Consider the following 15,230-nt stretch of genomic DNA (forward strand, 5'->3'; position numbering starts at 1 on the left):
AAATTCCCTTGGGAATCCTCTGCACAGAGGACAACAGGGAAACAGATGGAGCTGAGGACTACAAGGAGGAGATTATCTGTTCCCACAGTGCTCTCACACCAGCCCCATCCTATTGGAAAGTCGCACAGTTCTCTCTTTCCCTACTGAAGATGGAGTGCAACCCGCTTCTGAGCCCCATTATGAAGAACCACCAGAGAACATTTACTTTGGAAGCAAGTGACACTGCTGTTTGTGAGCTTGGATCAGATGACTTTTAAAGGTTTCTTTCAACCCAAACTATTCTACAGTTCCTGCTAACAGTCTAATTTATGATGATCAGAATCATTCCTGTTGACGCTGCCCATCCAGTGATGACTGAGAGAACTCTGCAGGATGGGCAGGGTATTCACCTGATCTGAGCAGGGAAATGATCATATTCTACGACTGCTGTTCCTACTCCGGGATGAATTCCTGCGCCTTATGGCAGCACACAGACACCTACAACAGAGCCTGTATTTATTTTCCTGAAGAACATCTCAGAAATTTAAACCTAATCAATCAACAAACATGTACCTAAACTCAGCCACCTAAGCCTGCAGATGAGCAAGAGTGCTCTGACTTTTGCACAAACAGATCCCAGTTATCACCAGCTTCATCAGGAGCTGAGGGCAATCTGGCTTCCTCCACATCACAGACAACAGTTGGGTCCTCTCTGACCTCTCAGATGCTGTGGGGGCTGCTGGGGTGGTTTAACATGGGCTTTCCTCCACCCCAGAACCATGGTCCAGAGACAATTTGCTTCCCCTCTTGCTGTGGGAGATGCTATGGTACTTGCATTTCAACTCTGTCTCAATAAAAGAATATTCTCCATGATATATTTATTATTTTAAGAAACAAAACCCACTGCTTCAAAGCCTACTGATTTGGCTGCTAATAAACATTGTGAACTGGAGCAGCATCTGAATGTCTGAAGCAGTAAATCCAGCTCTCAGCTACAAAACTGACAGCTCTCATAAAAGAAAGAAAGAAAAAAACACAAGTAAAACATCCTAAGGAAATTATCGTTCAAATTAACTGCAGACATAAATTTATCCATCTGTTATCATAAGTGTTACTTGAAAATTATTTGCCCATAAAAATGAAATAAACCAGAGTGGTTTTTTTCTTAAACATTGACTTCATGTGTATGGTCTTAGTTGCCAAAATATTAACTCTTTTTAACAGCCCGTGTGCTCTTGGCTGTGTGTCTCTTTCTTGACTATAAAAGGACCTCTATAAATTGTCTGTATAAATGAGGTCTAAGGCACTTCACTGTTATTACAGATCAATAATTCTAAGCAAACCATCATGATTTTCAAAACACAAAACCCAAGCAAATGCCCAGATTTTACTTGGAAGTACTCTCTTTAGCTACCTTTATTCATTCAATGGGAAATGCTACCCTGCCCATTAAATGAAAAATATCATTTAACTGCACAAACAATAACTGCTGTTTCATTCCTAGGATACAGTTACTGTGAATACAGGTATGGTGAGATTTTCACATTAAGTCTGAACATGGTAAACTCTGGCAGGAGAAGAACAAGAACTACAGAACTGGGTACAGAGCTGGGTCCCTTTTACCCAGAGCCTGTATTTTTCTTGGAGAAGAGAAAGAAATTAAAGTAGAAAGAATAAATGTCTATTTTCACTTCTATGTGTTTTATAAAGGAATAAATTAAAAGTCTGAATTACTCCAACAAATTTAAATAGTGGGTAAAGTCATGGAAGGCAGAAAAGGGGGAAATCTATTGAAAAGTCTAGTTTTTATTTTTAAGAATGACAGAAAACTGAAAAGCTCCTTTAAGAATTGTGCAATTTTTTTTTTGTTTTAATACTTTTGACTGGAACAAAAACCCCCCATCTTTCAACAGCATAAAAAAAGCTTTGCTTCACTCTATGAAAAACTATTTTATCTCAGCTTGCTTGGATATTCAAATGCCTGTCCCCTGCCCACTCCTTTGTCCCCAGGATTTGTCTGTTGGATGTTTCAGAGCCTCGTGCTGTTACAGGCCAGACCCTGAACCAGCTCTCCTACGAAGCACCACAAGGTCTTTCAGCACAGCTCTAAATGGCACATAGTGAAACTTTTAGTGGGAATCCCAGTTTACAGGAGAACAATGACACCCAAGCACCTGGGATTTTGACTGACATCTGCAGAAAGTGGACTTGTTTTCCCAGAAGAAAACAGAAAAATTCTGTTTTCCCCGAACGCCCAATTTTTTTACCGAAAAACTATCAGCTGAAAGATTTTGATCGGCCTTCTTTTTAACAGGAAGGCAGGATGAAGAAGTGAGAAAATCTATGTATAAAATAGGTAATAACCAGCCCATAAACGTGCAGAGTTGCTCAACTAAATCAATTTGCCTGCTCTATTCCAATCAGTTCAGTGGCCACATCTTCCATCTCAGAGTTGAGCAGGTGTTTCCAGTGGTGACCTGACCTCCAGATCTGCTGGGACCAGGCTGTGGAATCTGTCCCTACGTGAAGATTATTTAGATCTGGTCAGAGGGGTTGCCTCATCTCCCTCCACCTGGGTGAGCTATGTTTTTTTCTGATGGTAAAGTGCATTTTTTATTGTGGGAACAGGGCTTTACACTCTGCCATGTTTCAACCCAGGAGGGATTTCTGACCCCACATGATTCCTTTCCATGCTTAAAAATCAAGAATCAAACACGGTTAGAAGGGAAAAAGGGGTTTTACCTCTGTATTTATTTTAAGGATCCTTAGGTGCACCACGTCCAGGTGGAATGCACCTCCATGCACACTGCAATGCACACCCACAAAAGCTCTGCTATAACATTATAGGTCTTACTAATTAGCATATCTATCAAAGATTCCCCAATGAGAGGCTCAAATCAGCCCCCCTCCCCAAGGAACCTTCCCCTTGATGGTTCTATCTCAGTTTACAGAATGTGTTCTGGAGAGGACCTTGGTGTCTGGTGCATTCTGATCCCTAACTACGAAGCTTCTAAGATGTTTAGTCTCAGCTTGACAAACAAGTCTAAGAATGCAGGCTAAAACCACTAAGAATACAAAAGCTATGAAAATGTATATAAAAGAAAAGGCAAAAAATCATCATGGCATCACACACTTTCTGCTGACAGACACCTGCATCCTCCAGCTCCATGGCACCAGGCTGCTGCACCACCAGGCTGCCAGGATACCATCATCTTGTTTTTCATTTGAAGCCACTCACTGGATTTGTTTGGGGTTTTTTGTGGGGCTTTTTGGTTCTACAGTCATGGAGCAGGATACACTGAGCCAAACCTGCCTGTAATTTGCAAAGACACCTGCGTGGTGCCTTCTGCCTTAGCCAAGCTCATTCTACGAGTTCATTATTAGATGCTACAGAAGCACCCATCCATGGCACCGGGATCTTAAAATAAGCAGAGGATGATGCCCCAAGAAAGTAACAGAGCCTCAATGGCTGCTTGCAGCTGTGTAAAAGCCAGGTAAAACTGCACTACAGCAGCATCCACAAGGTACAGCTCCCTGCAGGGAGGCCACCAAAGGAACAGGCAGGGCTCTGCCTCAGGGGGACTGTTTTCTGGGTAAGATCCTATTCCTCAGCCCCTTGGCTCCAGTTATACCTGGGAGTTACAGGATACCTCTGAGTCCATATGAATCATCCTGCATGGCTTGGGGCTCCCTCCTAGAGCAGCCCTGGTCTGTAAAACTGCATTTGTTGAAGTGTTTCCAAGGGGCTTTTCTCGTAACAGGCTTATTTTCTTACTTAGGAAAATACTTATTTTCCTTATTTTATTTGGCAGTGCAGTTTTATCCAATTCTTCCTTTCCCAGGAACTATGATGGAGATTATGAAATTTGGAAAACAATTCATAATACACATATATAATTTAATTTAATTACTGTTCATTCATTAGCTCCAATATCCTCAAAATTAAGGTATTAATGCAGAGATCATGCTTGGCATAAAGGGCAGTATCTTCTGAAGTACGTTGTCCAGAATATTTCCTTTTTCAAATTATTTCTCCTTCATCATGTTAGTCTTAGAGATGCAGAACCTTAAATTGCACTGTTCTGGGAGCAAATAAACTCCTGCAGACTCTATCATGCCTATCCTAACCAAAAGTTCATTCCTAAAATTTTGCACTTCAGAATTCATGGGAATATGTGAAAGCCTCAACTTTCATCAAAAACATCCTTTACTTTTATAAAATGCAAAACCAAACCCTCAAGGTTTTATAAAACAATCTGAATTCATGACCCAAGCACATACCAAAGAAACCCCTTAAAATTCAGGAACTAGATACAAGGATGCAAAATAAAAGATATATCAATAAAAGCCACTCTTCTAATTCAGTGCATGGAGGAAAAGAGGAAACAAAAAAACCTTCAGGAAAAAAAACCTGAATTTGAATCAGAAGAGGAAATGAACTCTCCTGCACTTTAGTCACATAAAAGTTTTGGCATTGAAAAAATTAGTCATTTTCTCAGTGTTTGCTGCATGAAGAAAAAAACATCCCAGAGAAGAAAGCAGGAATTAATTGTACTTAAAGTAGGGCTAGCCTGCAGGGATGGCCCAATTTGGTGAGAAAAGCCAAAGGGATGCTGGAACAAAGAACCCAAAACAAAAAGCTTTCCTCAGCATCTCCCGCATCCCAGTTTTCAATAAATCCGGCTGCGTGTGTCTGTTCTGTCCTGTCATGGTCAGCGCTGGGGAAACGAAACAACCCAGCAACAAAGGCAGTTTTCAACATCACCAGAAATGGGCCTAAAAGACAAAATGAGACTTGCTCTTTATGAGCCAGCTTTCCCAAGGGATGCTCCCTGGGAGTTTCAGGTAGGTGCTCTCTGATGGGAACAGGGAAGGAAAGCTCAAACCTCCCAGAAGTTAAAAGTGCCTTTCTAAAGAATGTAATGTGTAATTAGTATCCATTGGCTTAATTTCCCTTCTGTTATTAGCACAAACAAACAGCTGCAGTGGCTTGGATCCATGACCCACCTAGTCCAAGATCCTGTCTCAAGCCATGGTCTGTAGCTGATGCCCTGGAAAAATGTGGAGAGCAGGACAAGTGGGCAGTGATGCCCAGTTTATCCTCTCAGCTCCATTTATGTACTGTAAGGGATTTCCAAAACTGGAAACTACATCTAAGCTATCATGTTCGATAATCTCTGATAAACCTCACTCCTTGGGTTAGACAAGCTGGTTTTTATGAATGCCTGTCCAATTATGAGCCATCATGATATATTTTCCTACTGTAAAAACAGTTAAGCAAAACTCCTTGGCCAGAAATATCAGCCAAGCCTGAGATTAAATAAGCTTGGGAAAATTCAGTCCGGATACACTCAAAAAATAAATACATCAAAATGCACGTGTCTCTGCTAAAACCCACAGTCTTTAATCAAAATTCCCACTGAAGTGAGTAGCGAAAGGTGAGTTGTTGCCAAAGTTCATAGCGAGAGCCATGGGATGAGAAGCAAAGTTCTGTCAAAAATGAGAGATTGCCAAGGAGAGGGAGCAGGAGGAGGAGATCAGTTCTCAACACAGCAATCTCAGGCTGCCTTGAAGTCGAGGGAGCTCAAAGAGACTCTTAAGTTGGTGCTCAGGATTCTGCTGAGCTGGGGCCTGAATGGTTATTATTTATACTCTTATCACATAGAAATGTGAATTCCATCAGGAAGGGGAAAAGAAATAAAAAAGGGAGAGAAAGGACAGTAGCACGTACTGTTGCAGGCTCATAGAAGTACTGCAGACATCTTTGTTCTGCAGATTTCAGGGAGAGCACTTGAGCAGGCAGAGGGACACATTGGAGTTTTACTTCATGGTTTAAAATGCCGGTATTTAGCTACACACACAACTCCTGCCCTTGTGCAAAGGCCCAAACCAGCCAGTCTGTACAGACACACCACCAAAGCAGCTCAGTCACCCATTGAGATGGTCTAACTGCAGCAACCCCAGAAGGTTTGAAACCCTGGGCCAGCACCTGGAGCCACACCAGCACCTGCCTGTGCCACCTGGGCTTGCAAATTCAAAGGCATTCAAACCATCTCCTACACCTGTGGCCAAGCAGCCCACAGGTCTGGGAAGGGAACAAACACAACAATATGAAGAATACTTACAGCTTCACATTTCTACAGTCAGATGGAAAACACAGTGAGTGGAGCCTGTGTGCAGCCTGCCTGGACCTAGACCCACCTCCTACAACTACTCACTCCATTTTAGGAGTGGGTCTGGACACACAAAAGGCTTTCTGCTTCAAAGGGAAGCCTCCTGAGAAATCTTCCCACAGGCCCAGAAACCTTAAGCACTCCAGACACTTTACTTCCAATCATGGTAACTGAGTAAAACAGAAAAATCATGCCATACCTGCTCCAAAGGCAAAGAAGAAGCTCTTGTCTCTGTTCTCCCTTAAAAGTGACATCACTCTTCTCCCCATCCTCTCATTCCTCTTGTAGATGAGCTCCTGTCTGAAGTAGCTGTCTATTTCCTGAGCCGTCACCTGCTCGTGGGGTGGGAGTGTTGTGTTGATGAAGTTTGGGACCTGAAACAGAGAGAGAGGCCATAGCTTAGGTGGCATTGGTTAAGGTACCCCCAGAACACTGCATGTTTTAATTCAGCCTTACTTAAGCCAATTGAGCATCACTACCCCACAAAAATCCACTAGAGGATCAGAGCATGGGAGGTTGTTAGGAAGTCTAGAAAAAAAAAAAAGAAAAGAAAAAATTCCCAAGGATTATATATTTTTTTTAAAGTGAAACTACTATTTTACTAAAGGAAACTAGTTCATTTTGATTTTCCTCTGTCCCTTCATCAAAATGTAGTTTCAAGCATTACATTTGGGTGAGTTACTTGGACCTTTATTCTCTGCTTGTTCAGAAAAAATCATTGGCTGTTTAATACCGAATTCCTGTGATCTGTTCTCAGCTGAGGTCACCATGAACTGAGTAAGGACTGTAGGATTTGGCTTGCATATGAACCTAACAGTTTAAAAAGAGGAAAGGATAGCAAATGCAGACATAGAAAGATGCACACAGGGTAAAGCCCCTAATCCTTACAAGCTATTATGTCTCACCAGAGAAAACCATGCATTCCAACACATAAATCCCTGGAGCATTCCTGATCTATCCGAGGAAGAGACTTCCACAAGAACTGCTCTTTCAGTCCCTGCTTTTGTGAGGAGAGATGTTCACGGACACAGCAGAAAGGCTGAAACCCCAAGGACTTTGGTCAGGGCAGCAGACCCAGGAATGAGCCAAGATCCAAGCTGTAATGGACAGATAAGCCAAAAGTCTCTGATTGTTAGAACAACAACTTGTTTTGACACAGTGAAGGTCCCAGGTCTACCATGAAGGTTTGGGAGCCCATGTGCCCTGCAGAGAGAAGGGCTGTAAGGGAGCAGTGCTTGATGACTGCTAATAGGACTCAGGCACATTCTGGTGATTTTCTGTGCCTCACCACTGGAAAGCAGCTTAAGCTGCAAACCCCAGATTCAGATTTCTGAGTCCCCAGGTACATGTAAAGCTGCCAGGATTTCCAGTGTTAATCTGAGTCGGTGGTAATGACATTGCATGCACAGCCCATGAGGGGACCATCCCTAACTTGCTGTGCTGAAATACTTGGTGCAGTGACTCTGTTACTTGGGTTAATTCTTTCTCTGGTTTTCTACTATACCAAATTCCTGTGCTCATTTTCTAAAACTTGCCTTTAGTTTTTGTTTTTCAGCCCACCTCTTCCCATTCCACTTGGCCACACGGTTTTATCACAACTTTTTTTTTTTTCTTTTCCCACCCTCTTCACTCATAATGCCTCCCCAAAAGCTTTCAGCAAGTCTTAGGGAGAAAAACTGATTTGCATTTTCCCAGTGACTCTCCTTAAAGCTTTTTCATTGCAGCCCCATCTGCATCACTCCTAATATATGTGAGGGACCAAGCAGAAGAGATTTCTCACCATGCATTATGCAGGATAAGTCTACACCTTGCTCTGGATTCACACCAAAGGCTGTACCCAGTTGAGTGAGAAAGAAAAAGGGACCACATCTCCTGAACCAGGGCATCCCAAGGGGATGAAGCTAACACTCCATCTCAGGCACCCTGCCCCAGCCTATTGGGTCTCACAGACCAGATGGACCTTTGATTTTCCAAACTGCTTCTCAGCGTGCTTTGCCAAATCACCATGCTCCTCACAGCATGTCTTTCTTTAAGAGTTCAGTTGCATTACCCTGAGTCATTCCTTCCTCCAGGCTTTCCAGCATGGCTTGGCATCACCAGTGTAACTTGTGAACTCCTCAGAGCATGCAAGTACTTTGCACCTTGTTCTCAGTTTAGCCCTGAGCCAGCACTCAACAAGTAATAAGTCCCATTAAGTCAGACCTATTGGAGACACCAGTTTCCTGTGAAAACCCAAGGAAGCTGCCTCCACATCTGGCAAGAATACGTGTTTGTCTCAAAGGGATGCAGGACCAGACTGACGGTGTCAGAGAGATAAAATGCTGCTGGCTACCGCAGCGAAGGGCGTAGTGGCTTCCATTCCTGGTGAAAAACCAGGTGGGAGAGACTTACATTGTAGGAGTAAAGTCTGAGGAATGAGTAGCCATTTTACACTTGCAGCAACCTCTGTAATGCAAAGCTGCAAATCAGTCGGACCATGGAGATATCACAAGTCTTTGCATCTCTATACTGGGGCTCTCAGGCAGGAGTCAGGGAAGCCTTTAGGCACTGAACTGCAAGGTGACATTTTCTGGAAGCATCTGAAGGCTCAAGACCCACATAAGAAAGTCTCTTCTTCCCTGCTTCTGGCTGAAGGGAACTGAAGGCTGGGACCTTCACTTGAGATGCTTTGGGGAAAGCAAAGCACAGCCTTGCCTGTGAGCACAACCTGCTCCTACACAAAACAGGAGCAGCAGCGCTGGGGGACCAAGCAGCTTTGTGCATCCCACTGATGATGGAGCTCCAGATAGCCCAAAACCAGATGGTGTATTTAGACGTAGACCAACAAGGTCTTTGCCAAGAAAGGAAGCACCTTTCATCTCCCTGTGCAACTCCATCACTTGCAATCCTACATCCAACATTTAGCCTACAGTTTATTCCTTCTCTTTATCTAACCTGAAGTACAGTACACAAACCAGAGCTATTTACTTGCCTTTCATCCCCCCTCCCCTTCTTTCCTTCTCTTCTGTGGGAAAAAGTTTGCCAGTGGCAGAGAGATAAACTGAAAACCAAGGACTGGGTTTTGTCAATGTTCCTTTCGCTTGCCCAAGGAATAAGACAAAGGAAGGCATCACCTAGAGAGGCACAGCATCAGCTGCAGGTCCTGCTGCACTGTGTGCATTCCTGCATTTCTAATGCCTGGCAAAACCAAAATCTGCAGGTGTGTTTCTGCGTGTGTGTGGCAGAGGACAGAAGATAAATGACTGCAGTAAGTATGCCCTTACACAGTAGTGCAACCACACTCTGAGCTGTGACACTTGCCCCATTAATCACCTCCGCTCCTCCCTGTATCCAGGTCCTTTCCACAGTCAGTGACACACACCATGCCTGGCTTCAGGGAGACAGCTGCTCCTGTTGATTTAAGAAGCCCTTAAACCAGACAGGGATCAGGAAGTCAAGAAACAGTCACACGCAATTAGGAAACTGTTAACTGGAGCCAGAATTTAAGTTTGGGGCTTTTTTTTTGAAAAGAGAAGACCTGTTATTTTAAAAGGATGGCCTAAATATGCACCAAAAGGATGCACCTTCCCTCTTCTACTTTTGTTTCCATTCTGTGAAAAAATTAATTTTAACATTTTAATGATATGTATCTGTTGGTTTTGAGCTGAGAGTGAATGAATGAGACATTAGCTGTGCCATTGGGTGAAGGACTGATCTCCTAATAATAGCTGAATATTGCTACCAGTATTTAAATGTACAATGGAGTGGATGGTATGACTGTTGAAAAATCCAAACTGCTAATTTTGCTGTTCAACTAGGAGAGTAACAGCTGGATCAGCAGAAAAACACATCACCTGGGGTGTGCTCACTTGTACTGGATACCCCTGACAAGAGATAAATAGATCTCTATGCCTAGTCTCTGCAAGCTGTGTAGTTTTCTGAGACCCCAACCTACTCATATATATATAATTCTAGTGGAAACTTAATAATGTATCTCATTGAGGTGTTCAGTATAAAGAATATTTTGTTTTACTTAATAAGGTAGCACTCCTCCTTTTTTCTGTTCCTGCTTTCTTTGGGTTACAGTTCTCCTATGGACAGTACAGATGGACCCCAAACTCAGTCATTAGGTACACTCTGCACTTCTCAGTTAAACTTTTGAGGTTAAAGGAAGGGACTATGAGAATAAAAAAGAAATCCCAGCCTTGCAAAAATTTCTTCCCCTCCCCACTGTCTGTGTAGTTTTACTTGAGTCAGTATCCCTGCTGGAATATAAGTGAGGATAAAGCTCTGTACACACGTCTGAGCTCACAGTGCTGTGGGATGCGGGCCATAATTCTTCACCTTTGAAGTCAGTGGGAGCTTTAGGGAGAAGAAAGAGGAAGGATTGTGGAGTGGTTATGACACTACCCTGAAAAAATGGTTCTGCTCCCATGGGTGATACAAATCTCTTACATGATCACAAGCATGTCATTTGGGTTTAAACCTTCAAAGGAAACTCAGCACTTAACCTCCACTAAGTGTCTTTGAAGCATTTGGCTTTATTCCTCCTGTCTCTCAAAGGTCCATCTGTGAAATGGGGACAGCAAGACTTTCTACCTTGATGTTACATACAAGGCACTGGCTCAGTCTAGCTCTGGAGGGACCCAAAGGAAGATCCAAAGTCCAAGACGATGCTCAGCAGTAACCTCTCTTCCAATAAATTTCCACAGAGGCTTGGACTCTGCTGCAATCATTAGCATAAGAGCTAACAAGATACTTCAGCTTGGAAAAATGCATCAGCCATAACTCAAGATCTATGCTATGCTGTCAGCTTTGTCTGTAGAGACAGAGAGAAAGAAAAGACAAATATGAAAAAAAAAAAAAGAAGAGAAAAGCAAAATATATTGGTGCAGAGTCTTTTATCACATTTAGGGCTTACTGCCAAAGCTCAGCTGAAAATTCACGGACCCAGGACTACATTTAAGTACATTTTTTTTATTTACTATTTTTTAATATTTGGACAAATATTCTGGGCAGAGGCACAATGCCAGAGTTGTGAACATCTATCTGCAAATAATTTTTTTGGACACATATAAGCACTATCAACTTTATGGGTTTTTTTTCCTCCTTTGGATTTATTGGTTACACCACTGCTCTAGAATCAGTCCAGTATCAAATCACTATCACATGTGGAGTAACAGTGTTATCGTTCCTACTCCCATACACTACATTTCCCAATCCTCTGATAACCTTGCTTAGCCTTGTTCTGTTCCCGTGATGAGAGTGTATTTCTGGAATGTGCATTCAAATTGTAGCATTATGTCAATCAAAACTCAAGAGTACCAACACTGGAATAAAGAGCTGCATGCCTTTCCTCCGCTGCATGTGGGCAGAGAGAGATGATCTTCAACCCTAATTCTACTTGCAGATGGAGAAGAGAAAGCTGAGGTAGGGAAATGGCAAGCCAACCCTTGCCATGAACTAGACAGTGATCCTAAAACCTCTCCAGCTATTATCTTCCTATATCTTGGTCGATCCTCTTGGCTTTTGAGACTGCTCTCTCCTACTGTCCTAATCAGCAGATGACTCAACCAGCCTCATCTCCTGTGAAATATCCAAACTCCAGACTGCTGCAAGAACAGCACCATCACTACCAGCTGCAGGGGATCTCTTAATAATGAAAATGCCTTATTTCCTTATTTCTCCTTCTCTCCCCAGAGTGTTCATAGGCTAAATAGAGAAAACAGCAGGTGGCACACCCAGGGTCAAAAGGGACAACTATGGCAAGGCAGAGAGTTGGCCATCAGCTTCCAGAGTTCCAGTCCAGCACCTCAATACAAACCCCATCCATCCTTCTCTGACAGGAGGGCTCTGCTTTGTAATCCTTATCTCCAGTTGTGAGCAGGGAGTTGCTCCCAGATTGGGACAACTACATTAATTTCTTTAAAACACGATAAAGATTGGGTTCTCTTTATTAGTCTTCTGGTTTATGAGCTTTACGTGGGCAGAGGCCAGAAGACAAGTAAGGGATCCTGCTTTGAAGGATTTTCCCTGCACCATGCAGGTCAGGAACCTTTATACAGTTGACAGCCTTGTGAAAGATAAGGATCTCAAGAGCTGTCAGGCAGCTTATGGGGGCCAGAACAGCATCCCAAAACCCGCTGGCTCCTCCAGCAAACCAAACAGCCCTAAATTCACACCAGGCCTTCTTGGGTCAGAGGCTGACATCTGAGCTTGAGTTATCATTCCTTTATGAAGGGAGGATACCCTCCTTTTAACCAGCCTTGACAAGGAATTGTGGCTTTTACTGCAGGGCTGCACAATATACTGCTCTGGACTTGGAAGACACCTGTTTTCCTCTGATTTATGGACCCTTCTGGCATTGGGGAGAGCAATATCCTCTTACTGCAGCCTCTGATAGGAAGGACTGGAACAGTGCAAAGTGAATGGGCTGTGAGAACAAGTATCTCCACAAGGAGGACGTGGCTGTCACAAAGCAAGAGATGCTGCCAACTCAACTGGTTTTCCTCCAGCACTCCCAAGTTTCCATCATGAGGGAGACCAGCAACGGCCAAGGAGGGAGTGTCGGGTTAAACTGATTTAACCCAAAGCCCAAAGTTGCCAAGAAGATAAACTTCTAGCTTGTTATGGAAAAGGGGAACCAGGAAGGAGAAGTGTCCCATTTGAGCATGTGATTAACCCATTATGGCTTTCTTTTAAGCACCAAAATTTAAGTAATATATTACAAGTCTGAGTGGACTGTAAAAGGAGTTTTTCATCTTCAGAGTGAAGTTCAGTTCCATCACTCCTTTCCCTTTTCCAGAGTTGGAGCAGGAAAATAGGGCAAAAATACTTTTTGCTTGAAGGGAAGTGAAGAACACAAGCAAGAACATGTCTTGGGACAAACTCTGGGGAGCCACTTCTGGCCATGAGCTAATAATCCCTGCCCACCTCCCAGCACTGCTCATGGTCCATAGACATTGCAGTTACATCACAGTTCACGTCAGTGGGATTTCTGTAATTGGACTCTCTGATTTAAAGCTGGTGGGATACCCCTCAGTGTGCCAACTGGAGTGTGAAAACAAAGGTCTTTGAGTTCCAAACTGGCTACCTCAGGTCTAGGAATCACTGGAGCATCTAAACTTGTAAATGCAGGGAAATTACGTATAGGAGAAGATGTGGAGGGGAAAAGCAGGCTGAATGCCAGTGAAGCCTCTATGGACAGTGCATGATACTTTTAAAAACCAGCTCTGCAGGTGACACAAAAGCTGTAGGAGTCATTGCTGGCCTGAGTGTGAAGTTGCCTGCAGACAGGGTGGGCTGCAGCCCTTGGACACTCCTGTATCTGCAGTTTCAGCCTCTGCTGCACCTGCGTGGAGACCCTCCCTGGGAGCACCAAACCCATCCTGCCAGGGCTGCTCTTCCAGGTGGCACCTGGCCAAACAACAGCTGTGTGTCCTGCCTAGTTCCACCTTCTCCGTCCATTCGGGCCGAAAGAAAACATGTTTTTTAAAAAAAAAAAAAAAAGCAGAAAGGCCACAGGGATGGGCTGTGCATCTCACACACTCACACACAGCTTGGGCGGTGATACTTCCATCCCTGTTAAAAAAGACTTTCAGCAAATCCCTGAGAAGTCATGACCTCCATGTATGTTTTCTATTTGTTTTTCCACACCAGTTAAATAGCTGCTTTCCAAGCACTTGGGAAAAAAAAGAGAAAAAGAAGCAAGCAACACCAACCCCTCCTCCAAGGCCTCGCTCCCCACCCCAACCTCGTCCCTGCTCCCCTTGGTCGCGATGCCAAAATATGCAGCAGGCCTCTCTATCTGAATGAATGTTTTGATTAAAGAAGTCTTAACAAAACACAGTCAGAACAATGATCCCAGCCCCCTTTCTGCAAGCTTCACCCAACTATGTGGTGTATATTTAGGACCAGATTACAGGGACCTGCTCATTAATTGACTAAGGATGACAAGCCTGCAGTGGATGCAAATGAAGGTCCGGGTTTCAGAGGGGAGGGTAAATCTTAACAACCTAATGATACTCTTGCCACACTTAAAACCCTTTTAACATTGGGATTTTTTTTGAGGCCAGCTTTCACGAGCTTGCAAACATATGGAAAAGTTCAAGTTTTTCTATTTCCCTTCCAAATGCTTTCTTTTCTTTGACAAAGAATATTTTTTTTCTGTTCTGACACTAAAACCATCACCTATTATATTGCCATGACACCCAAGTAAAGATACTGATCAAAGGGCAAAGCAGGGCAATAAACTGAAAAGACTGGGGGCCAGAAGGTTTGGGTTTGGGGTTGGTTTATTAAAGAAATGCAATTCTTTTTCCTAAGGTATTTTTCATTTTGTCTTCTGTTTCACAGTGGGAGAACAGCTGGTTAGTAGTGGGTACAAACTCAGGTTTGGTTGTCTTGGATATGCATTGTTCAGGGCTCTTCAATGAGTTTCTTTCCATCCCCGTCTAGTGAGATTCTAGGAAAAGCCTGAATGTGTATGTGAAGTTTGCAATATTAGTTTAACTCTAGGCGAGTCTGGTCCGAAATATATGATTTGCACAGTATCACATAACTTAGCAAGGAGCAGAAATCTGGTTTGTAACACAACAGCAGCTGGGCTGGACACGGCACCTCCGGAGCTGGCACTCGAGGGAGTGCATTGCAGAGGTGGCTCTGCCTTCTCGTTTGGCCCTAGAAGAAATCCAGGCTTCTCCCAGTCCAACCAGCTTTCTAGTTATGCTGGCATCTCAAACAAACTGGATGATAGCTTTTGAACTGATTTTAATTTTCTTTAAGGTGGGGTTACTTAAGAGGTCTGCTGCCAGATGAAAAGATGGAGAACATCTCCAAGAAAGCGCTTAGAAATTGAATAAGGACCAGTGAGGAGAAAAATAAGGAATAATTCAGATTAAGTTACCCTTGAAATGGATTTCTTTGCATCCAGGCTGGTGGAACTCTGTAAGCCTATGGGTTTATCAGTACCAGCTCCCTCAGAGGACAGAAGATCCAGGTTTGAAGTCACCATCAGAGAGCTCAACCAGTTTACACCGGAGATACCTGACCGATGGTATTCACCATTTGGTAATGCACAGCAACAGTGTCAGATCAGGA

At 43.4% G+C, this 15,230-nt stretch overlaps 1 protein-coding gene across 1 annotated transcript in view; it reads right to left on the reverse strand.

The window, feature by feature from the left end:
- TRABD2B (TraB domain containing 2B) overlaps window positions 1-15,230 on the reverse strand; it is a 266,418-nt gene that overhangs the window by 100,029 nt on the left and 151,159 nt on the right. Inside the window, exon 4 of the mRNA XM_048313104.1 lies at window positions 6,352-6,526. Within this exon, the coding sequence (XP_048169061.1) occupies window positions 6,352-6,526 (175 nt within the window). The remainder of the gene's footprint in view (window positions 1-6,351; window positions 6,527-15,230) is intronic.

The sequence above is a fragment of the Corvus hawaiiensis genome, chromosome 9 (assembly GCF_020740725.1).
Source record: "Corvus hawaiiensis isolate bCorHaw1 chromosome 9, bCorHaw1.pri.cur, whole genome shotgun sequence".
NCBI lineage: Eukaryota > Metazoa > Chordata > Aves > Passeriformes > Corvidae > Corvus > Corvus hawaiiensis.